Source organism: Platalea leucorodia (assembly GCF_965183815.1).
Source record: "Platalea leucorodia genome assembly, chromosome: 1".
Taxonomy (NCBI): domain Eukaryota; kingdom Metazoa; phylum Chordata; class Aves; order Pelecaniformes; family Threskiornithidae; genus Platalea; species Platalea leucorodia.
Genome location: NC_138823.1, coordinates 81535423 through 81561416, shown reverse-complemented (window position 1 = coordinate 81561416; position 25994 = coordinate 81535423). Strand labels below are relative to the sequence as shown.

General features: G+C 36.9%; 1 protein-coding gene across 1 annotated transcript in view; it reads left to right on the top strand.

Moving 5' to 3' along the window:
- DNAH5 (dynein axonemal heavy chain 5) overlaps positions 1-25994 on the top strand; it is a gene marked incomplete at both ends in the record, with an annotated part of 134926 nt that overhangs the window by 35052 nt on the left and 73880 nt on the right. Inside the window, 22 exons of the mRNA XM_082326340.1 lie at positions 93-335; positions 1177-1367; positions 1450-1549; positions 2939-3075; positions 4584-4785; positions 6296-6531; positions 8695-8913; positions 9655-9717; positions 10716-10954; positions 11781-12021; positions 12489-12688; positions 13506-13659; positions 14343-14506; positions 15185-15341; positions 16293-16505; positions 17292-17516; positions 18823-18995; positions 20104-20282; positions 21935-22122; positions 23353-23547; positions 24222-24356; positions 25154-25261. Of these exons, the coding sequence (XP_082182466.1) occupies positions 93-335; positions 1177-1367; positions 1450-1549; positions 2939-3075; positions 4584-4785; positions 6296-6531; positions 8695-8913; positions 9655-9717; positions 10716-10954; positions 11781-12021; positions 12489-12688; positions 13506-13659; positions 14343-14506; positions 15185-15341; positions 16293-16505; positions 17292-17516; positions 18823-18995; positions 20104-20282; positions 21935-22122; positions 23353-23547; positions 24222-24356; positions 25154-25261 (3962 nt within the window). The remainder of the gene's footprint in view (positions 1-92; positions 336-1176; positions 1368-1449; positions 1550-2938; positions 3076-4583; positions 4786-6295; positions 6532-8694; positions 8914-9654; positions 9718-10715; positions 10955-11780; positions 12022-12488; positions 12689-13505; positions 13660-14342; positions 14507-15184; positions 15342-16292; positions 16506-17291; positions 17517-18822; positions 18996-20103; positions 20283-21934; positions 22123-23352; positions 23548-24221; positions 24357-25153; positions 25262-25994) is intronic.

Here is a 25994-nt window from a genome sequence, read left to right as displayed (position 1 = left end):
TAGCTGTATTTCAGACACCTGTGGAGGTGTTGCTTTATTGTGTTTTCGAGTCCCTTAAGTCAATTTAACTAACTAGATTTATGGTGTTTTAGCAACAGAAGAGGAAAGAAGATCCAAAAGCTTGACTTCCTCCCCCAGTTCCAGTGATATATGGGCTGGACTGTCTCCTCCAGCAAAGAGGAAGAGAACAGATTTAGAAATGTTAGAGGAAGAAGCCAATGAACTGCTTTCCTACTTCAATCATTGTAATGTCGATGCCCTTTTGAAAGTCACTCGAAACACTCTGGAGACCATACGCAAGCGCATCCATGCATCTTCCATGATCAACTTCTTAGGTGGCCATATTGCAATACTTTGCTTTCTTAGCCTATAAAAATAAGTATGTAAATGTAATATCCCAGAACTGTATAAAGAAGAGCCATGTATGCAAAAGAGGGGAAAAGAAAGGGAGTTTGAATAAGCTGCCTTATTAAATCACAATTGATAACATGGTGTATTTCCAAAGGAATTTTTTTTTCCTATGAGATTCCTGTGTCATTGTGATGCTGTTTCTGTTAGGACTGACTATACTGTTCTGAAGCAGGATATTATATTTAGAGCTGGACTTGATAAGTGGTTACCTGTATGACCTTGGCTTTTACATAAAATTGCATGAAAAAAACAATAGAGAAAGAGGTGTGTTCTCTTTCTGTTACTAATTGCCTTCAGATCTTTCTATACATTATGATGGAACACTCTTTTGAAGTGTTTTCTTGTTACTTGTTTCTTGTTTTGTTTTAAGAAACAAAAATAAAAACATTTATATTTGGTCTCTATAGCATATAAGGCATACAATATTATAAGATTCTATGGAGTTTTTGTGCCCAATTTAATATGCTGACTGGGAATACAAGCCAGATAACAAAATTTTTTGCTAAACAGAGTTTAGCTGCACAGAACAAGTTGAAGAGGAGCTTCATGGAGAGAAACAGCATGGCACTTAGTTTTCACTTGTGCTGCTATAGACTTTACCAATACATCTTGTAAATTACTTGTGAATCTTTTTTTCTTAAGAAATTACATTTGATACTCAACACTAGGATGTATATCTTGGTTTATATCATTACAATACCTAGTTTGACATCTTGAAAAATATGTGAACAACCTTTTTTTTTTTTTTTTTTGTCTTCCATTTAGAAAATCACAATGCTTCTAAGCAGAAAAAAAGTGCTCATCCTATAATTAGGACTAATATTAACCTATCTATCCCTAATATCATCATGACACCCTCTTTGGATGAGGTACAGCAGACGCTTAATAAAGCTGTAGATAATATTGTGAAAGTTACAAAAGGAGTTGGACAGTGGAGTATGGAGAGAATATCTAAGGTTCGTGTCTTCAACAGCCTTACTTAAAACTAATGTTTCAAAACTACTGCAAATAGAAAATGAAATTTTATTTCTTCCCCAGAAGAAAGTGTTAGAGAGAAAAGTGGCTGTGTTGCAGTGCGAGAGCAGAGACAGCGATTCTGATGATGGAATGAGAGAGACTGGAAAGAAAAACATCCATGGTATTGATAAACTCTGACATCACTTGATTTGAATGTTGGATTTATACAGTATGTGTTAAAGGATATTAAATACAAAATTCATCAAAAGCAGTAGAACGAAGACTTCATAGATTTTAAGCTACCTCGGAGAAGAAATAGGGTGTAACAACAATGCCAGAGCTTCTCTTTGTGATTAGAAGCCAGGGTTGCTGGAATATACTTGTCTTTGTGTGGATTTGAATAAGGGGATTTTTTGAGCCTCTCGGAGTGTTGAAGCTTTGGCTTCTACCTGCAGCATGTGAAAAGCTGTTAGGGTGCCAGCTTGGGCAGCTTAGTAGAAGTTGTGAATGAGTTTGCGAAACAATTATAGTCACTATTGCTACACAAAAGATCTTTCATGATTTGCTAGTGTGGTTTGTAACTTGGCATGTTCAAATGGCATCTTAAAACTTCGGCTGAAATTCCTTTAAGAAGGGTAAGTTGAACTTAAACAAAACCTGGCATTGAATAGAAATGTCTATAGAATTGCAGTATTGGTAGAGAGGGGATTGTGTAGAGGATTGAATAGACTAAAATTTCTAAAAGGATTTTAACTTAATCTCTTTTGTGATCAGACATGGAATTAAGTTATTGAAGGCATTAATTCAAGGAAATTTAAAATGGTATCTTGGGTTGCTGTTTTTTTCTTGTCTGAAATGGTTTAGAATCAAGCCAAATTAACTGTTCTACTTTGTACTTCAAGTACTTCAGAAATATATTGAGTCTTTTTAGTTTATCTCCCTCTTATACAACTGAAAAGTAGGGCAGTAATACTTGAGCTGGTTAAGAAATGAAATTGTTCTTTCAAAACTAAGAGTTTCCCTTGCCCGAGATGAAACAAGAAATGATGGAAGTTCAGTCTTGTGGGTATTTGCTAACTAATGGACCTTCCTTTTATCTTTCTTTCCTTTTGAGGACTGGCTATGATTATCTCCTTGGATTTAATGTTAATTTGTATTTCATATTGTCAATTGTGGTCTACCCCACATTATATCAGAAATTAAAAATATTTATGGATTTGCTCAATGTTGACATATCAGTAAATCACTTAGGTGAAGTGTACAAGATAAACCCTGCGGAGGGGTGAGAGAAAAGGAAAGATTATATTTGAAAGATTGGAGTGGAACTTGTTCCAAATTTGACAGAGTACCTAGATGAAGCAATTTTCCTAAAATAGAGAGGTTCATGAATTTGTGGCAATTGTATTGGCCTCCTAGACTTCTAGTTACCTTTTCGATTAATAAGAACACTCAACTTTAAAATGCAAGCTTATTGAAAAATAGGTCATGAGTTTTTGTCTATAGGAGTTTGCTTGGCCTAAACAATATGTCTGTCCTAAAACTGCTTTTGTATTTGAATCTGCCTTTATAGATAGTGTGTCAGATGCAGCATCACTCAGTTTGTCTGATCCGGTGCAAAGCCAGAACTACTTCAAGAGTGTTTCAGAGAACAAAGAAATTATTAAATTAGTATCTTTACTCAGCACTGCTATTAATTCTACAAAAAGGGTAAGACAATCGAGATGTTAATTTAATATCACTATCCAAGGGATACGAGTGTATTACTTTTAATATCATTGGGCAATAACGGTAGGCATTTAAAGCAGTCATTAAACATATGAATGAAAAACTGTAGGATGGTGGATGGAAAACATGTGGCTGCATATTTGCAAATATGCTTTGAAAGTGTACCATGGGTTAAGTGTACTGTTTTCAAAAATTTATGAGGTTTTGAATATTACATAAAGTAAAACTCAGATCTGACCAAAAACATATCTCCAGTTGATAAAACATCATAAAAAACTTTAGGTATAGTTGAGTTGTGTGTATTTAATATAGAACTGGTAGTAACTGTACAAGTGTGTTAAATACAGTTTTATTCACATAGAAATTCTGATGAAGCCAGCATGACTTCTGACCCATTATGAAGAATTTATGAAGGTTTTTGGAAGAAAAGTGGCTGTCAGCTTGAGATTTGTAAAGTGCTGCATAGGATTTGCTACTGGAGGTTAGGAGATAGCTTAAGGGATATGCATCGTTTCTTTGCCCTTTTCTTATTCTATGCACTCTCTAGTAAACTGTAGGTTTTGAACAGATATTTCTGTGGGGAACTCTGCATCAGTTTCTCCTGGGGCTGGTCCAACCTTGCAATGGAGCCTTGTCAGGTGGAAATTTTTGACTCAAAGCCTTGTAACTTCAGTGGTACTAAAGCATAACTAGCACAATGACATACAAACTCGTGCTGAAGACTAAGGTGCAGTTGATAATGGTGGATAGTTATCTTGGTATTTTGATACTCAATATTTAGTAATTGGCAACTTTTATCATTTAGCCAGGTTTAAATGCCTGCAAGCACTATGTTTCTGATAAGACATGATGTGGATTATTTCTCGTAGCAGTCATCTCTCATTTACTTGTTTAATTAGCTGAAGCAATGATGGTTTAACTTTGTCAGGCATTTTCCTGAACTCCCAAGAACCAGAAAAATAATTCTGTTGCACACTCCTTAAATGATACTCAAATCAAAGATACCTGAATTGAGTGTAGAATTTAATTTTAACATCACCAAGTCATACGTGTAAAAACAATTGTCTCATAACTTCATTGTCTGAGAACAAATGGAGTTGTTGCTCTTCTTGTTATGTTGGGCCCTAAAGCTCAGGTTTCAGTTGCTAGTGGTAGGGAAGGACAAGTGTACTGTATCCTAGTCTTAAAGGAGTATTTTGCTTCCCACTGATTCCTAGGATTTTATTGACTGAAAAATCACTTCATTGGAAAATACTGTAACTGATTTGACAGATTGAATGTGATTAGCGTACAGTTCCTGGCAAGGCTTGTGATTGCTAATGGAACTTGCTTTAGCATAAATTTACCAGCAGCCTTCTGTTTAGTGAGGTGATGCAACCTGCTCCACTATGGTATACTTAATGTATTCTGACTAGCAGATGCTAAGAAATTATATGTATGCTATGCATGTAAAGCTGAGAATCTTTCTTTGAACTTCTAATGTGTTTCAGGAAGTTCTTACAGCTTTGGAGAGTTTTAGTTGTTACCACCATATATGGCAGAGGGACAAGGAGGAAACCATTGATAAATTAATGATGGTAAACCCATTACTCTCTGAATTTGAATCTGAAATTCTGCATTTCCAAGACTTGGAGCTGAAAATCAATTCTGAGCCTGAATACATCTGCGTGGGAGCTATTGCACTGTACACTGGTAGAGTTCAGCTTTTCACTTCTTTCTAGAGACATATACTGTCTGACTCCTGTAAGAAGGAGAGACGGTGCTTTGTTTTGAATGGGTGAATTAGATTAAAGATGGAAAGGAGAAAGAGAGAGAACGGTTGTTTGCTGTTTTGACTGCAAACGCATGCAAGCAAAACACACAAGGGTATTTGTGAGGCTCAGCTGGGGTTTCTTCCCCCACCTGGATACTTCTACTCACTTACGGGATGGATGGTGGATGTTTGCCTATCCTTCTGACCCCCACAGGTACATATTTTATGCGAGTAAGATGATACGCTTATGTTGCTCTTCTCCTTGCATGGCTGCATGTAATGAGACAGCTGAAAAGCTTTCTGTTTAACACAGTTAAGTGAAGCATGCATGTTGTTGCTGATTCCCTTTTTGTCATGGAAGCCAGGTCTCAAATCTTTACGTTTTTTTGTAGCTCAGGTTCCACATCACCTAAGTAAATTTTGCATAAGCATTTTACACCAGTATTACAGAAAGGGCAGTTGGGAACTATGATGGACTATAAGAAATGCATGCAGCTGATTTTTGCAGTGGGTGTCAAGTCTGAGGAAGCAGAATGTTTTCTTCATTAGGAAAGAGTGTCAACCAAATGTCTTTGATTATATTGTAAGGCAAAGAACTAGAGAAACAAGCTGGCTTTTGAAACTCAATGGGGGTGAGGTAGTTCTGAGAATAAATAAAAAAGACCATCAGGTGGGAGAGCTAAGCATGGGAAGAGGCACTGCATAAAAAGATGACACACAAGTGAAATCTGCACAGGGAATGAATAGGTAACAGGGCTGAAATTATATTCAGCTAAAATTTTATGCAATCCTTGTGTTGGTATTGATTTTTGACTCTTCTGTTGAGAACTCTGAGGAAGAAATTTGAATTTAACGGCAGAGCTTAGAGAAATGGACTTGATTGTTGCAAAATTGGGTAGCAACTCAGCAAGACTTCATTTTTCTCTCTAAATGTTTGTCATTTGGTTCCTCTGATGCTACAGATAAAACTTCTAAAAATTAAATGATTGATGGACCATTTGGTTTCATTTAAATATCAGATCAAGCTCTCTGTTTCTTCAGCTTCCATAATAAAACTCTTACTTCCCCCCACCCTCATTATTTTTTTTAAAGATTAATTTTGGAAAAGATTTTAGACTTAGATGAGAATATTAACCAATTTGTTAGTGATGTGTAGGACAGAAATGTATATAATGATATATGAATGAGATGAGAAGTGTAGAGTCCAGCCTCATCTTTCTAGTAGGAAAGATGATACATTCTGAGAAGATTAGGAGGAAAGCAACCCTGAATTGCAAGCAATCTTACAAACCACTCAAAGGTGTCAAAGTGATTTCGTCTTCTCTGTGTGTGGATGGTTAGACTGAAAAAACTGGGAGCGAAGAGAACACATACTGAAAAAAGATTAAAAGTACATCTTAAAAAATATCTACAATATCTAAGTGTCTATTAATTGTTCGATGTTTGTAGCTGATCTGAAGCTAGCACTGAGAGCAGAAGCCAAAGCCTGGATGACTTTGCTGGGCTGTCATTGTAATAAGAAGTACAGAACAGAGATGGAAGCAATTTTCACTTTTATAGAGGAAACTGGCAAGAAGTTAAATCGCCGCATCAAGGATCTGGATGATATAAGAACAGCCATGTCAGCTTTAAAAGAAATCAGAGAACTACAGATCTCCATAGACTCTCAAATTGGGCCCATTGAGGTAAACACGTATGTTGCATGTATGGGTACTGTTTCAACAGAGCAATTATTTTCTGGGTTAAAGCTTAACAGTGCGCTTTGAAAAGGTATGATTTAATATGTGTTAAATGTTGGGTGGCAGACCTGTTGTGTTCCTGTAAACCTTTTTTGTGTGGAACTCTGATTTGGACAAATGCAAACTTGTTGAGGCAAGAGGTGGTTTAGTGAATAGTGCAGAAATTGAGTGATTTAGGTAAGAGGAAGATGAGAATACAGATATTTAATGCAAGAAAGCTTTTGATTCTTTGTAGAAGAAGTCTGTGTATGAAAAACACAGATTTTTCCTTTTTTTTTTTTTTTTTGTTGTTAGCCTACAGAAGAAGATAAAGCTAATTTTAGGCAGATTGTATGAGAATGTGTGAGAGTGATTGCTTTATCAGCTATATCATGGGTTGAAATAAACACGAACAATTGACTTCCTTAAAGAAGTTCACTTACTAGAATACATTTATTGAATATCTGACAATGTAGATGTTTCTGATAAAACCGCAGAATTAAAAACAGATAGTAACTGTTTCTCTGCATTCCTGACCAGAGTATGGATTTAAGAATACTAGTTTGGCAAAATGCACCATTGACCAGAAGTTCAGTAGACTTTTTTTTCCGAAGACATGTTCATGATTCCTGATTGCTCATAATTTTATTGTCAGGTTTTATGTCCTTATTGTTTTAAATTAAAGTAACTTAACACAGAATTCTTATCTATCAAATATTGACAAATCTAATATTCTGGTTTGGAGATGCAAAAACTGTGTTTGCTGTCAGACAAATGTCTTGCACCTGTCTTTTCTGATTCTGTTTTCTCTGAGCTGAGGTAAATTATGGAATGCAGCATGTACTCGTATGTGCAAATAATGGAAATGAGCAAGGTGCCCTTCCATATTTTGCAGAATACAGCTAAGAAGGAATATATCTCTCAGCCTTAGAAGCTGTGAGGGGCTCCCTAGTTGTGTGAAGGAGCAAAAATAGGACAAGTATTTTATCGTGAAAAGGAAAGCATGTCTGCAGCTGGAACCTTGTGTGAAATTGTCATAGGTAATGGGATCTCTTAGGAGGTGACGTTTTGGAAGTTCCTGCTGAGACCTGTCATGGTTTGCTATGTGCTGTGGAGGCAAGGCAAAAGCCATGGTAGCCAAAGATTCCCAAGTGTCCAATTCTGCAAGCAGGAGCCTCGAGTCCCTAGGCGCAAGGGGTCGTACTTCAGATTTTTGAAACAGAGGTTGACATATTTTCCACATAATGGGGTGGCAGACAGATAGTTATGTTTCCATTTTTGCAATTTGTCTGCAATTTTTATCAATCAGGAAAACGTAAATGGAAATAATTCCGCTTTATACAAAAATTTTCAGATGAAATTGTTATGACACAAGATTCATTGCTATGCTACCCTGTGCTAATTTAGAGTAAGTGAATATCAGTTGTGTTTTTGTGAAACTTGACTAAGGGTTTCAGTATGTGGAATGTTTATACGTTGATCATACAAGTGGAGATCAATGCTCTGAGAAAACAAAGGACCTCATCCTCTATATATCTAAAGAATCCTCATTCTGAATGATGAATAGTTATAACATTTGAAATCATCACAACATATTAGTTGAGGTAGCTTTTGATGTGATTTCCTAATTATTTTTTGTTGAAAACATGAAGTAGGGCTTAAAGGTCTTTATGGAATAGAAGTTTGTGTGCTTCGCTTACTTGAAGGCCTCTGCTTAGGTGTTTTCTCATGGCTCACCTCCTGTAATATTCATCTTGGCTCATAGCAGATAAGTGAAGACATGGATTGGAAAAATAGTCTCATTAAAATGAAACTAAAACCTGCAGGCTTAAGGAATACTTAAAATGGAAATAGTTTTTTAGAGAGGCAAATTGCACAAATAATCTATCAGAAAGCAGAATGCTATGTGAAAGGTAAGGAGTTAAGGAAAACTAGCTAGTTTTCATTTTGATGTTTCTTCCAGTTTGGTATTGGTTTGCCAGATTGTGATAATTGTTATGCAAAAAGAACAAATTTTCTTTTTCTAACAAATCATTCTCTATTCTTAAAAGTTCAAAATGTTAGCATACATATATGTGTAAAATTAACTTCAGTTACCATTTTGTGTGTCTTGATCCAACCTTCTGACAGGAATCCTATGCTATGTTAAACAAATATGATCTACTTGTGGCCAAGGAAGAGACAGAGAAGGTGGACACTTTGCACTACACTTGGGAAAAACTGCTAGTTCGTGCAAATGAAGTGCAGAATGAGCTCATTGCTTTGCAGCCAAACTTCAGAGGAGAGCTTATTAGTGCTGTGAAGACTTTTACTGAAGACTGTGCACAGTTCTATTCAGATTATGATCAGGCAAGTGTTTGTGATGTATTGTATTAAAGGAGTTTTTGAGGTGCCAGTGGGAGCATGGAAAGATTATGGAGTTGACTAATTAATGGGATGTGTCTCTACTGTCTGAAGAATATGTTTAGTCTTGTTAATATGGTATTTGATTTCAGTGCAGGGCAGGCTTTGGTTATTTTTGGTATGTGACTAAAGTATGTAATGCTGGTAATCAGCTCTTAAAGATTAAAACTTGAGACATTTAGGGTTTATGATACACAGCTAGTTAGCATGAGGAAATGTGAAGACTGGGATTAATGAGAAATTATGTTAGAATGTAAGAAGTGTTTTCTGATGTTGGATATAAGTACAAATGACTTAAGCTCTTATATTCTTTCTCAGTAGAATATAAATGAGTCAAGCTGAACCAGTCTTGTATCATCTTCTAAGTAATGCTGATTTTTACTTGAAAAAGGAGCTACCATTGCCTAGCGTTTACACTATTATGAAAATTTCTGTATTTAAAAGATAATTAATTGCCTTCTTTGTTGTTTTTTGTGGTGGTTTTTTTTTTTTAATAAAGTGCTTGGTCTAGTAGGTAACCGTGTGAACTCTTGGTTCAGTTGTTGTCTGACGTAGGGATGGAATCCTGCAGCCTCAAAAATGTTTGAGTTTAGCATTTACAAAATGCTGATTAGAAATAAGTTGTGGGTATTTTCACCCTCTAAATTCACTGTTTTTTAAATTTTTTTTTATTTATTTTTTTTTTAGAATGGGCCAATGGTGGTTGGTTTAGAGCCTCAGGAAGCCAGTGACAGGCTTACTATGTTTCAGGTAATGTTAATTCTAAGACATTGCTTAATACTTATTGCAAGTAAACTAACACCTGAAGGCTCTGAGAATGAATCAGAGAAGTTGAACTAAATTTCATTGATACATAGAGCTACTGATTGGGCAAAGTCTGTTTTAACTTAATGAAAGCTAAGTTGGTATTTTTTCTATGCATTTGCAAGGAATGCTCGTTAAAATTAGATTTTTTTTTTTTTTTTTTTTAGGAGCTAAGAGAAAGGCTGCATAGATAATGAATAATGATTACTATATTCAAGTACCCCGATGAGAGCCTACTCTCAAGTTTAGAGTGTTTGGCTATAGGCTGTTCTTGTGTTCATTATTGTGTCTCTTCCTCATGGGTACAATTGTGCCCAATCTTCTTCCCCTCTCCTCCTTTTTTTTTTTTATATAGTATTAAAGGTTTCCATTTAAACTGACTATTTTTCCTGTTAAAATGTTTCTTTGTACTATGATTAATTTCTGTTCCTGTAATCATGAATTCTAATGGTTTTCCTTTTCCCATAGTGCTATTCATTTGGATTCCTACTATGTTCCCTCACTTATATTGCAATTGACAATTAAATATTGTTTTTCTTTGCTGCTTAAACAGTAGTAATTCTTACTTCAACCCTTCAATAAAAGAATTGTGCAGCATACTTGGAGAGGTAGAATTTGCTGCATCCACCTTTCTTTACTTTGCATGTCATGCTACACCTCTTTCAAGTGCAAGCTTAGCATTTATTGTTCTACCAGTGTGCCACATGGAGTAAATGGCCTCCCTGTCAACTTCTAAAGATGTGCCTCCAAGCTAACTAAAAGTTACTTTTCTCATGAAAATTGTTGACAAAACTTTTGACAGTGTAAGTTTTTAGTATCTCCTGTATATCTTTCTAGTATTTACTAGATTTTAATCACTAATGCAGCTCTAAGCATAATGCCAGATCTTGAATATTTAGTTATTTAATTTTATTTAATTTAATCTTTTTAATTTTCTTTCTCAGAATCGATTTGATAATCTCTTTCGGAAATATATTACTTATACTAGTGGGGAAGATCTTTTTGGTTTGCCTGTTACTCGATATCCTCAGCTGCTTGAAATAAAGAAGCAACTGAATCTGTTACAGAAGCTCTATAATCTGTACAACAATGTCATTGACACAGTCAGTGGCTACTATGATATTCTTTGGTCAGAATTAGACATTGGAAAAATTAATGGTGAACTTCTGGAGTTTCAAAACAGGTGAGAAACTGCTGCTGTGGTAAAGATGCCTAAAATACTTTTGTTACTTCTTAAATATGATTATAATTAGTTAGCACCAATAATCATATCTGAGCATGTGTTTGTTCATTGAAACATGAAAAATCTGAATTTTAATTGAAAAATATATCCATTACCAACTTCATAAAATAAAGGAGCCAGTTTAGACTCTAAATGTTGAGGATTATTGTTCCTTAAGAGCTTCTTGGTTAACTTTTTTTAATGAGATTGGAATATATGTTAAAATTGCTATTTATTTTGTTCATGAAGGGAAATTTCACTTGTTTGTTGTGATATTATTATTCATGAGAGAGAGATTCACCCTAGATGTCTAAGACAAGTTAGTGAATTGCTGAATAGTTTTCCCACAAAATTGGATATATTGCATGCATAGAGGCTGAACTTTTCGTCAGACCAAGATTCAAATGATTTAAAGAATTAAACCTGCATGTTCTGAGGAACAGGGTTTTTTCTAGAGCACAGAGCAGTGCATATCATGAGCCTCACCAAAAGAAGAAATGAAGGTGTAAAGCGGTTCAGTTGTTTCTGAAGATCACTTGGACAAAGTGTATTAGAATTATGCAGCTACATTCCTTAGGGGCACCCTGTAGGTGTCTGCCCAGCTATCAGTCAATGAAATAGACTGGAAACAGATTTTCTCACATGCAGAATCACATACAGAATCTTCACAATACAGGTAACCTGAATTTGGAAGGTACGTGGTCTGCTGTTAAAACCATGTACTGTGGTTAAATGAGTAACAGAATATTTGAAACTGTTTGAAAAAGCTTGCATTATTTCTATGTAGATGTCGTAAGCTTCCTCGTGGTGTAAAGGAATGGCAGGCCTTTTTTGACCTAAAGAAGACCATTGAGGACTTTAGTGAATGTTGCCCACTGCTTGAGCGTATGTCAAGTAAAGCAATGATGCCTCGGCACTGGAAGCGGATTACAGAGCTCGCTGAACACAACTTTGATGTGGAAAGTGAAACATTCAAACTGAGGAATATAATGGAAGCTCCACTATTAAGATATAAAGAGGAAATAGAGGTATTGTGAAGGAAGAGAAATGGATGCATGAAACAAAGCAATCTGCTTGAATAGTATAGGAGTAACAGTAGTAAGAAGGAAAACAGAATATTTGTAAAGAAGGAACAGAGAAATGGTCTATCACTTCAGCTTTCTGTATAAAATGACACAAATATATTGTGGTGTAAACTCCTCTTTAACTCCGCATGCAGCTTGGTCCAGGAGTTAATTTGTGAGGGTGCCTTGCTTTGCAACATTAAAGATATGAAAAGTAATCACTGTAGTATTCTTTTATTCCCCCCAAAGCTGGCCATATTGTGATGTGGTATATAGATTATTAGCTATGGTGTTGGTATGTCTGTAGATCTTTCCTCTTGATAAACAGTTGCTCATCAGCATTACTAGGATTAAAGGAAATATGAGTTAGATTTGTATACCAGAGACTTGAACCATTCATAGCTTGTTTTGACATCCTATTTATTTAAAAGGATATCTGCATAAGTGCTGTGAAGGAGAGAGACATTGAGCAGAAGTTAAAACAAGTGATAGCTGAATGGGACAACAAAACATTTATCTTCGCAAACTTTAAAACCCGTGGGGAACTTCTTTTAAGAGGTGACAGCATATCAGAAACAATTGCTACCATGGAGGACAGCTTAATGATTCTTGGCTCTCTTATGAGTAACAGGTAACAGGAAAAGGGGGGGGGGGGGGCGGGAAGAGATAAAAATATCTGCAAGAGGCTTTGTTTTATTGAACAAATCTATCTTTCACAGAGAAGGAAAATAAACATCTAGATAAAAACTAAGAGCTTTCTTGTCCTTGAACTGTTCATGGGGTAGTTCTTATTGTCTGTACCCTCCAACAAGTTTTTTTGAAAGCATGTGGATGAAGTTCAGATTTCCTGAATAATCAACTGGACAGTTTTTATCAATGCAAGAAAGTGGTGATGGACATGAAGGGGAACACTGCGTGGTTGTGGCAGGCATGCTGCAGGCATTACAGGCACTGCTGCTCTGCTTCCTGTGATAGGTCACTGCCCTATGCCGAAGGTGCTGAAATCCCCAGTTAAAATGAGCTTCAGTTTGTCTGGTTTCACATGCCAAAGCCCACAGATAAAATAAAGAACACAGAACCTTATCATCAGGCAGATGTTCAAAAACAAGAGTTCAGTTCATAAGGACCTCTGGGAGTCCTGCAGCTTTCAAGATGTTGCATAGTCCCTTTTTGAAACCACTTTACCTTAGAGTGAAATTGAAGTCTTGCTCCTATTCAGCTTCTCTTGGATCAGAGCTGTGCTACGCACCATGTGTACAAAGCAGCAAGTTGGAACTGATTTGGTTTATAGCTGCTAACTAGCTGAATTGGGCCAAGTATAGGTTTTTATACTTTCACTTGACAAAGATACAAGCAGCAGAATTATTCCTCATCCTTGAGTAATGTGCTGGCTTTCAAGAGACTTGTTTCCTTCTTGAAATAAAGCAAATGTCTTCTTTTTATTTTAGATACAACACACCGTTCAAGACACAGATTCAGAAATGGGTGCACTATCTTTCCAACACAACAGATATCATTGAGAACTGGATGACTGTGCAGAACTTGTGGATTTATTTAGAAGCTGTTTTTGTTGGTGGTGACATAGCAAAGCAACTTCCAAAGGTTTTCAGACGTGCCTTTTTTCAGTTTGGTTTTCTACATTTTAATAATAAAACTTAACTGATATTATAATTGATGCAGTAACATACACATTTTTTGGTACTTAACTAGTCGTTCTAAGAAATTAGGCAAACAGTGCCAACAGAAGTATTGTGTTAGAATAATAAAGTCATGTGAACTAGTTTATCTTATCTCTAGATTGTAAAATTGTTAACCAATTAGTGTTTAAGTGTTTTGCCTAATAGTAGCCTAGCCTAGTTAGACTAGCTTAGTAGTACTTACCACTAGCCTAGTAGTACCTATGGTTTTGCTAGGAATCCTTATCTTAAACTTTCCTACATAGCTTTTAAAATTAAAAATTAACTTTAGTTTTTAGGAAAAAAATCTTCAAATTTGAAACATGCAATTCAAGCATAATGAGTTTTCTGTCTTTTTCTCTAAGAATGATTGAAAGAGAAAGTAGACAGAAGGCTTGACAGTCAAGTATAAAATAAGCTGTATTGTGTAAGCAGAAAGATTTGTTTTTTTCTAAGCTGAAAAATCTTTAAAAGTTGAACGTGGGATTACTACTGAGAAGATTCCTGGTGAGATTACTGGGTGCCAATTCTGCAAGCAAGTGCCTTTTCCCTCTTCTTTCTTTCTTCCTCCATCCCTTCCCTTCCACATTCATCATCATGTTTCAACAGGAAGCGAAGCGTTTCTCTAACATTGATAAATCCTGGGTGAAGATCATGACCCGAGCTCATGAAACACCTAATGTTGTTCAGTGCTGCATTGGAGATGAAATCATGGGACAGTTACTACCACATTTACTAGAACAGCTTGAAATCTGTCAGAAATCACTCACAGGGTAAGATTACTACAAGACCACCGTCTTGGGCAGATGATTGTGAATTGTATAACTAGGGCAAGAGCAATTGCTTCAGTACTGTCCCACAGACTTTGCAAAGATCATGTTCTTATTCTACTATGAATTCATTTGAACTGAGCAAACAAGTGAGCAGGATGATACAATAACTCCAAAGAAATTGCTAGCAACTCACTGATAAGTATTTGATTTCTGACTAAGCTGTCACTCACTGTCTATCTCTGTTGAAACCAAAGCTTGTTTTAGCCTAGTTTCAATCCAGAAGGCAGTCTAGATCTGTATGTCCTGTTCAGACCCTTCATGATTCTGGGAGAAATTCAGCTTGAGAGACCTAAATAGCAAGTAAGAGACTTAATGTAAAAACATTTTATTTTGGTTCAGTTTCTTTTCTTTTTACTGGTGCTTACATTATAGTAAATAATAAAATCTTTCCATGAAATGATTTCTGATGCTGAAAGAGTAGCCTTAAAGCAGGTGCTTAACATGAAGGTATGATGGGTAAGAATTGTTGTCACTGCCACTGCTGAAAATTGCAATGATACATTGTGAGAAATGCCACCTTTAAAGAGGAAAGGATGTACAAATTAACCATAACTTATCATGATAATAACTTACCCTCTGCCCACCCCCCACCCCTGCCAATTTTTTTTTAAAATGCAGGTACCTGGAGAAAAAGCGCCTCCTATTTCCACGGTTCTTCTTTGTATCAGATCCTGCTCTCTTAGAAATTCTTGGCCAGGCATCAGACTCTCACAATATACAGGCACATCTGCTGAATGTCTTTGACAACATTAAAACTGTCAGGTTCCATGAAAGGGTATGTACTGCCCTCACCTGAATGTTACGTTCTTTCAAATTAACAATGCGCAATACTTGTTAAATAAGAAAGCTACCTGGGTGCATGGGGCATTCAGCTGTTTTACCAAGCTCATCAATTATTTGATGCTGCATAGGCTTTCTTCATTTAAGACTTAGTTTCATATCCTCGTTTACTTAATAGGAAAACTCTATCTAGAATAGCAAAACAAACAAAAATTTGCGCCAGTGCTTAGGTTTCAGAAAAAAAACACCCAGGTACTGAACTGTCTTCTGTGGCTTAATATAGGCTAGCATCCTCTCAAATAAGGTTCTGATTCTTTATGAGCATATTTGTATCTTTAGATTACCTGTATTTGTACTTTTTCATTCTTTTTTGATTGTAAGAAAAAGTGTATCTAGTCTCTTTCTGAGTTATCCTTAATATCCCTTCAAACATACTGTTTGAAGAACAATTTTCTTATACCCTTTACAAGAACAGATAGCAACAAAAAAATTTTTTCCCTGTGTGTGTATATACTTTCTTAGAAGTTCACTACCTTCCCATGCATTTGAAACTCCTTTGATTGACTATGTTCCTTAACACTTCTATGTTTCCATTACTTTTAATTGTAAGGCTGTAAATTTTGTTAGGGTATTAACCCACCAGTAATGGGGGAAGGTTTCATTTATTGTGACTGGAAAGTGGATGCTGTCATTGAAACTTAAATGAAATTCAGAAATTGTCAGTGTATTGGCATTTGTCTCCTTGTTCAGATGACAGTGGGTTTTTTTAAGCCTTTCTGCACACCAAAAGTAATGACTTAATTGTTTTTACATGTCATTTAACAGATTGGTATAATTTATTAGTTACCTAAAGTTCAATGGAGTGATGGCAAGAAAATCGGACAGTTATGATAAAGATAACAATAAATCTATAAATCACAAAATGTTCTTGCTTTGCTTTTATTAGATATATGATCGTATATTGTCGATTAGCTCACGAGAGGGTGAGACTGTAGAGCTAATTAGACCTGTAATGGCTGAAGGTAATGTGGAAGTGTGGCTCAATTCCCTGTTGAAGGAATCCCAGTTGTCACTGCATCATGTTATTCGCCAGGCAGCTGCGCACATCCAGGAAACTAGTTTCCAGCTGACTGACTTTCTTTCTACTTACCCAGCCCAGGTAACATCATTGTTAAATCAATGAAGAAACGTTCACAGATATGTAGCACATTGATGATTTTCCCTTGTCTGCAATCAAAGTTGCAGCCAGTGTTATGAATGCAAAACTGACATTTAAATTTATCTTAATCACCTCAGTTTTTAAGTTACACTTTACATATCTGAAACCAAAAGAAGAAAACTTACCCTGAAGCTCGTGTTAAAAAATAATGTCGAATGCAATAAATTAATGCAAAGGAGTTAACACTATTTCTTTACAAGCTTAATACTTGACTACTGAAGGAAAAGTAGTAAAATTGTACGTTTGTATGTTCAGGAAAACATTATATATTGCTAAAGATTTGGAGCTGAGGGTGGTGCTGAGGGAGAATTATTTTCTTAGTAGAAGCTTCTTCACTTGTGATCAGGAATGTTGGAGAGGGGATAAAGAGTTCATGAAGTATTAAAAAAGATTTTAAATTGAAGCATTAATTATTCACTGATTAGTTATTAATTATATACATATATAGTATTTTATATATGCTGTAAATATATTGAACAGTTGTATCAGCAGTGCACTGTGGGTAGCACCTATGAGATTGAAGTGTGGACTTAACTATGCGTTTATGAATGGAGTTGGGACACATAAAACAAATGCATGGGTTGAATAACCTCTGTATGAATGCATGAAAAAATAATTTTATACAAATAGTAGCAGAACCCTTTCTTTAGTTTATCTGTGTCTGGGAATGTACATTTTAGGTGAAAGAGAAAAGATTATGAAGCATATACTTTTATGTTTCCTAAGGTTGGGTTGTTGGGGATCCAAATGATTTGGACAAGAGACTCAGAAGAAGCTTTGACTAATGCCAGGTATGATAAAAAAATTATGCGAAAGACGAACCAGTTTTTCCTGGATCTTCTAAACATGCTGATAGACATGACAACAAAAGACCTTAGCCCAGTCGAGCGAGTTAAATACGAGACATTAATCACTATTCATGTACATCAGAGGGACATTTTTGATGGTCTGGTAAGTATTGGAAAATTTACAATGAGTTGTGAGGTGGTTTCCACATAAAAAATGTGAAAGGACAAGAAGAAAATATTACTATACCCATGAACTCCTGCCTCTTAAGCTAAATGTTTAATTTCAGGACTGTAATGATTATGTGACCTGGAGTATTATAAAAATGCTGATGTTGCTTCAATCCATGTCTTAGTTTCTCTTTAAGTAATTCAGTGTTTTGTTCCCCCCCAAGCAATAGCAGAATTTTATAATGCTTTGTGTTGGCCCACTTAAGTTAGATGCCTCTGTTGCATGATCAGTTAGGGACTTCTTTTTCCTCATACGTTGTGTTGCAAGTAATTGTCCTTTCTCTGGACTACATTGTGAGTCTTGAGGAGTAAGTAGAATGAATGTAGAATTATAGTACAGGAAAAAGTTTGAAGTTGGTTGAAGTTGCTATCCCCTCTGTTCTAGTTTCAACAGTATACCTAATTATTACCTAGGGATTTATTTATTCACTTCACACATTCTCATGCTGCCACAGGATACTAAAATTAGGAAAATGAAAGCATTTACTGCTTAAACAATCAAACTTAAAAGCTAGTATACCCTTTTACCTACAGGAAGCTCTGGACCTGACTCTGAAATTAAGCTGAGAAAAGAATTACTGAGTTTTAACCCATGGCTGATAGACAGGCACCTATCTTTTCATTGCAGAACCAGTTGTTTCTAGTTATAAACATCTTATGTAAAGTATAATTTTTTAGATACAACCTGCAGGGCATCTTTTTTTGATCCTGTTTTAATATTCAGTTGGTCAACTTTGAATTACTCCCAGCTCTGTTGAATTTCTTAACTAATATCTGCACCATAACACTGTCTTGAAATACCTTTTTTCTAATTTGCATGTGGTTTCATACAATTCTCATGACTTTTTTTTAAATAAAGTATCACATTACACGTTTCCTACTCATATGTAAAAATAAAATGGTAGAGATGAGTAAAAGAAATGGCAGTTTTAATGTTAACTGAACTTAATGACTTTGAGGGTTATGGACTGCTGATTTTATTTCGAGTTTTGGCACACTCGTCTAAAGCCTGAAGTTCCTTTGACTTACTGTGGGTTTCAGGGACAGTAATAACACATTAGCAATTTTTGTGGTAAAAGTCAAGATAGGGTCTCCACTATTCTTGTGATACTAGCTGTTCTTTATGCCTTTCATTGTGACTGCAGCGCTGCCTTTCCATTACTACTTAGATGAGATAATATAAATGCAAAAATAAATGTTAACCATGAATACCACAGCCTTTTTTTCCCCTCTTTTCTTAGTGTTGCATGCATGTCAAGAGCCCTACAGACTTCGAGTGGTTGAAACAGTGTAGATTTTATTTTAATGAAGACTCTGATAAAATGATGATTAAGATCACTGATGTGGGTTTCACATACCAGAACGAATTCTTGGGCTGTACTGACAGGCTTGTCATAACGCCTCTTACAGACAGGTGAAAAAGACTGGTTTTTTTTCCCTCTATTCTTTGATACCAAACATAGGCTTTTACAAGAGCAATTTAGTTATTTGTATTGGATGCAAAATCGATCTCTGCAGAGTTTATCCTTCACGGTCTTATCAAAGTCAATAATTTTACATGGAATACATGAATATTTTTGTTCCTGTGCCTTACAATATGAATAAGTTCCAGCTTATTTTCTGCCACATACTTGTGTGATCCCCACATATATGATGTATGGGACTCTGATTCCCATGTGAGGCTAGTATACCTGAGGATTGGGTGCATCCAACAGACACAAGATGCAGCGAGAGATATGGGACAAAAACAAGTGTTTACAGGCAAGCTAATGAAAACAGCTAAGGAAGAATAGACAGGAAAAACAATTTTATTCAGCTGCAGTAGATTGGAGATCTTTGATCTAGAAGCATGTTGAAACAATTGCAGTCCTATTAACAGAGAAGTCTACCTACCTAACTGGAATAATACAAAGAATACTTTATAAGCTATCATTGGCAAAATAAGGACATTGGGTGGACTTGTTTTGATTTTTTGTTGTTGTTGTTTAACTATTCCATACAGCAAATCCTAAAGCTTCTCTTTAGATATAACTGTTAGCTGTTTTTTTACTGCATTACGCATAGAAGTTTCATTTATGAAAATGGGATGCACTGTGTGATCAAATTTTAAGGGTGGATGGGAAAGGGAAGTTTAGCTGTCTTTCATTATTGTACTCCACAATATAATGTAGTTCAGAACTACTTCAGTTAAAGTAATTCAGGAACTAAGCTAACCAAACTAGATTGGGCAGCATCTCTGTATCTGCTTTCTTCCCTTCTCATAATCTTTCAGGTTATTGATTATTGAGGATTATCTGTTCTTCCACTTTGTGTATGAGGAGACGAACCTTAATATTACCTGTATCAGAGGCTGAGTGAAGGGTTTTCCTTCTTACTGATTTAAATTGTAATTAGAGGCATGTAATTTCAGTGGTTTCCTTGTCTCCTTAAATCACGTAACACACTTGAGTAACTTCCTCTGGTACTATACAGAAAACTGTGTGCTGCAGCCCATTAGTTGATGATAGCCTGTTGCCTTTTAGATGTTACATCACTTTGGCTCAAGCTTTAGGCATGAACATGGGTGGAGCACCTGTGGGACCTGCAGGAACTGGAAAAACTGAAACCATCAAAGACATGGGACGGTGCCTTGGAAAATACGTAGTGGTCTTCAACTGTTCAGACCAGATGGATTTCCGAGGACTTGGGAGGATCTTCAAAGGTAAGATGTGGACCAAAGGTAAGATGTTGGCCAAAAGGGTCAACTGTACCCTGGGGTGCATTAGGCGCAGTATAACTAACGAGTCAAAAGAAGTGATTGTCCCACTATACTCAGCACTGGAGTGGCCTCACCTCAAGTACTGTGTGCAGTTTTGGGGTCACCAATGTAAGAACCATATAAAAATATTAGAATGTGTCCAAAGGAGAGCAGCAAAGATGGTGAAAGAACTAGAGAGCATGACTTATGAGGAATGGCTGAGTGTACTAGGTTGTTCAGCTTAGAAAAAAGGAGACTGAGTGGTGCCCTCATTGCTGTCTACAACTTCCTCATGAGGGGGAGTGGAGAGGGAGGTGCTGATCTCTTCTCTCTGGTGTCTAGTGACAGGATATGAGGGAATTGCTTAGAGCTGCATCAGGTGAAGTTCAGATTGGATATTAGGAAAATGTTCTCCACTGAGAGCATGTTCAAGCACTGGAACAAGCTCCCCAAGGAAGTAGTCAGGGCCCCAAGCCTGTCAGCGTTCAACTAGTATTTGGACAACAATCTTAGATATATGGTTTAACTTTTAGGTAGCCCTGTGTGGAGTCAGGAGTTGGACTTTTGATGATCTTCACGAGTCCTTTACAACTCAGGATATTCTGTGATTATACAGTTCTATGGACTATGTGGAAGTTACAAATGCTAAGAGAACATCATTATAAAACAAGGTCAACACATAATCAGCAGGTGGTTTTCAGCCTTTTAATAAATGCAAGTAATTAATATCGTTATGAATGTCAAATACACTTGCAACACTGTCTCCAAGAAATAGAAATGTCTGAAAACGTAAGACAGTTTATGAAAGGATACATAAAGACACTTAAAATAATCAAGGAGGACTGCCAGTACAAAAAGACAAAGCTGTGAAATTTATTGCTGAACTAGTGCAATGTGTTGGATTCTGATTTCAGTATTTTGTCTCCTTCAAATGTCAAAGTTCTTGTCAGTTGAAGGAAGTGCATGAATAGCGCATGTTAAAAACAATTGGCACAGCTCACTGAAGTTAGATGCAGATGACTTTTTCTTTTTTTTTTTTTTTTTTTTGGGGCACCTTAAAATTGATACTTGTCACTCATGGCAGACGTCGAATTAGAGATCAAGTGGAGGTTCTTGACTATTGTATTGTTGCAAGTGACTGTGTTGATGATGTTTTGTTTTGTTTTCCGCAAAATATCCAAGGAAGAATGCAGTTCTGGCACAGACTAACCCCTAACTTCTTTCCAGGTGGAAGCAACTTTATTGTTCCTTTTAATCTGTGCAATAAGCTATTGACAACCCATCATATTTTCATAGACTTCTTGCAGGGATTTTTTTTTTTTTTGGGGGGGGGGGGGTAGGGAGGAACAGGAAAACATTCAAGATACTGAGAGAAGGAGCAGAGATCAAAGGATGTAGTATCCTAGACAAGCTTGAGGACTTTTGGAACTTTGTGCATTCTTGCTTAAAAAAGAATTAAACTCTCCTCCTTGTCCCTTTGCCAGCTCTCCAAAATAAACTTTTTTTTTTTTTTTTTTTTTTCCTGAGGTAGATTAACCTGATATTTGGCTTATGAATTGCACCAAAAAGGGTTAACAACATAATGGTCAGATGCTTAGTTGCTTTTGTCTTTGAAGGTCTTGCTCAGTCTGGCTCCTGGGGTTGCTTTGATGAGTTCAATCGTATCGATTTACCAGTACTATCAGTAGCTGCACAGCAAATTGCAATTGTGTTGACATGTAAGAAGGAACGTAAAAAAAGCTTTATTTTTACCGATGGAGATAATGTGGAAATGAACCCAGAATTTGGCATCTTTCTTACTATGGTAGGTATTCAGTAGGTTTCTACTATGCCAGTGATGATTGTACAATAATTGCTTCTAACCTGGTATGTTAAATGTATTTTCTAACTCTTACGTCACTCAGGTCTTACAACTCACTGACAATGTTTGAGAACATTGAGCATTACTACAAAGACAGTTTATAGGGTCTTGTTTCAATGACATCAAGCACATGCAATTAACAAATGCAGCCAGCATTGTAAATACAAGTTGTTATCTCAACATCAGATTACTTCTGCATGCTACATTCTGGTTCCCAAAGTATGCTTTTTGCTACAAGTATGGAAAAGTCGCCATGGGCATATAGGTAGAAGTAGCCAGTAAAAACAGGACCTATAAGACAAGTACAGATTTGAAGTGTTTAGGTGGAACATTTTTCATACCTCATGAATGTAAGAGAGGCTGTCGTGGTTTAACCCCAGCCAGCAACTAAGCACCACGCAGCTGCTCGCTCACTCCCCACCAGTGGGATGGGGGAGAGAATCAGAAGGGTAAAAGGGAGAAAACTCGCGGGTTGAGATAAGAACAGTTTAATAATTGAAGTAAAAAAAATATTAGAACAGTTAAATAGGCAAAGCAAAAACCGTGCACGCAAACAAAGCAAAACAAGGAATTCATTCACTACTTCCCATGGGCAGGCAGGTGTTCAGCCATCCGCAGGAAAGCAGGGCTCCGTCACGCGTAACGGTTACTTGGGAAGACAAACACCATCACGCCAAATATCCCCCCCCTTCCTTCTTCTTCCCCCAGGTTTATATGCTGAGCATGAGGCCATACGGTACGGCATAGCCCTTTGGCCAGTCTGGGCCAGCCCCCCTGGCTGTGCCCCCTCCCAGCTTCTTGTGCACCTGGCAGAGCAGGGGAAGCTGAAAAGTCCTTGACCAGTGTGAGCGCCACTTAGCACCTATTTAGAGACAGCTTAGCACTGCTTAGCAAGAACCAAAGCATCAGTGTATCATCGACATTGTTCTCATCCTAAACCCAAAACACAGCCCCATACCGGCTACCAAGACGAAAATTAACTCTATCCCAGCTGAAACCAGGACAGAGGCTAAAATGCTGTAGAGATATGGTGGTAAATCTGTATGGCAGTTCATTTTTACATATGATTTAAAGCCAAAAAGCTATTTTTGTCTAACCAGATTACATGTTTCTTTGCTGATTCTTCTGTTTGTGCAAGATGCAGTCAACTCCAAAACATGTTCTTCTCTCCAGAATCCAGGATATGCTGGACGGCAAGAACTTCCTGAAAACTTGAAGATCAACTTCCGTTCGGTGGCTATGATGGTTCCCGATCGTCAAATCATAATTCGTGTCAAATTGGCTAGTTGTGGTTTCGTTGCTAATGTTGTATTGGCAAGGAAATTCTTTACACTGTACAAGCTATGTGAAGAACAACTGTCAAAGCAGGTGATTATTTTCATATGAGGAAAAATTATCTTAGGGAAAAACTATATATGATGTCACAAATTATTAGTATCTATGTGAAGAAAATGGAAAAGTTCATGTTCAGTAAAAGCTAAATGACACTTGCAGTTTAGTAGTGCAACCCTCTGCTATCCTGGAGGATTAACTCCTGCTACAGGTTATCTGTACAAGAATGGGGCTGTCATTCAGAACACTGCTTATTATTAAGATTTAACTTTAATGAATGGTGATGATTAAGGCAAATAAAGGACTTATATATTAGTTGGTCTTATAGAGTGGATTGAGATGCAGTTGGTTTGTGCTGCCTGTGCTTGTTTACACATTTCTCAAATAAAGTCAGTTTCCAAGGTCCACAGAGAATTCAAAATAACACTGCTAGTTTATTTCTTAGTAGTCCTTGGGAACCTTATCTTGGTCCAAAGACTTGTGATTACATTTGTTTTTTCTGTCACTCCTTACAGTTTAGTAAATGATGGCAGAGGTGGGGAATGAAGTTGCCCGTAGTCATACAGGCAAAGGCTAGTTGTTGGATGTTAGGAGGCATTTGTGCCACATGTACCACTTCTCATACATATCCATATCTTAAATGATAAATAAGAATTGTTTCATCCCCGATAACTTGGGGAAAATTTTCTCAAACTTTGCATATCTTCTAGGTGCATTATGATTTTGGCTTGCGGAATATATTGTCAGTGCTACGTACATTAGGAGCAGCAAAAAGAGCAAATCCCACAGATACCGAATCTACTATTGTCATGCGTGTGCTGAGAGACATGAACCTGTCTAAACTGGTAAGTTCTGAGGGCCTGGTAAATTAATTAAACTGCACTTTGGAGCTACGTGGGTCTTTCTGAAGTACAGTTTAAATCTGTTAAGGTGATCACTAGAAGATGGGATGTGGCCTTTACACTGAAGCTAGCTTGGAAATGTTCCATTCTCTGGATGGTCTTGGGTACTGGTATTGGCTGGGATAGAGTTAATTTTCTTTGTAGTACCTTGTATGGGGCAGGGAAGGGAGTGAGCAAGGGGCTGTGTGATGCTTGGTTGGCTACCACACCACCTTGAATTGTTCAGAATTTTTTTACATATTTCCCCTGCTACCTATAGAAATAAGTGGACAAATAGAAGTCTATGTAGTAACCTCTTTAGGACCTTTCACCTAAAGTATTTAGTCACTCTTTTGAAATAATCTGTTATTCGTAGTAATGAGTACCATCTCATCTGTCTTAAATAGCTAACAAAACCTCTTCTGTTGCTGTGATACTTCTCCTTTATTAGCTTTTTTTACACCTTAGACAAGTAATTTACTATTTATACAAATAGTTATTGCTAAAATCTACTTTAATAAATTCAGTCTGTATGTTAGTGCTTTATTTTCAATAACTTTTGATTATGGAAGCATCACATGATCTCCTTCTGCTGTGTCCTGCTAGAGTGTTGAGCACCTGGAGGGTTGCCATAGATGGTGCCTTATGTTTTCAAATATTTCTTTAGCTCTACAAGAGTTAGGGATTGTTTTTTTAAGATGCTAGAGTAAATAAAAGAGGTTTTAATCTGTGATTTCCTCCTCCTCCCCAATTTTCACTAGATTGATGAAGATGAACCCTTATTCCTTAGTCTAATTGAAGATCTGTTTCCAGATATCCAGCTTGATAAAGTAGGCTATCCTGAACTGGAAGCGGCCATTGACAAACGGGTAATGTTTCTCTTGATCTGTGCTGCTGTGGCATAACTATCATGATGTGGCATCTAAGAAAATTATTGGTGTTGAATCTACCCAGCTGGTAATAATATGTTTTACCATTTAGAGGAAGAGTAAGCTTTTCCATAAATCTTTACCATTGGCATATTATTATTAACCTTATTCTTAAGGATGTCACTGAATTCTGATTGTGGTGTCCTGTGGTTTGCTTGTGAGTCGTTTGTGGTGACCAGTTTGAAAAATGCATGTATATTGGCTTGCCTTACGTGTCTGAATCTGAATTCTCTCAGTGCCAGGAGGCACACAAGGTGCGAACATCGTTCTTCCACTTCGATCGGTCTGCGGCTGCGTGCTCTGGAGTCACCCAAGGGCCACGGCGCAGTCTTCTGTTGTTTTTTTCCTCAGGACATGACAGATCCAGTTCCATCTCCTCCTCCTCACTTCATTACTGATTTTCTCCATCTCCGCCATTTCGGTTTTTTTGAAAGTTGATGCTCGTCGTTTCTGCAACTTTTTATTTTTTTTTTTTTTTTTTTTTCCGGGAGGAGGTAGTTGGCCTCCTGCCCAACCCCCATGACTTGGAGGGCCAGTGGTTTTTCTGTCAGGGTGGCCTTCCCTTAGGCTGCGTTGGTTCGCGGCACCTTCTTCAGTTTTATCCGGTGCACCCTCCAGAGAGGGATCCCCTATCCACCACCCAGGGGACACGCCTTCTAGCCGTGCAGCCCCA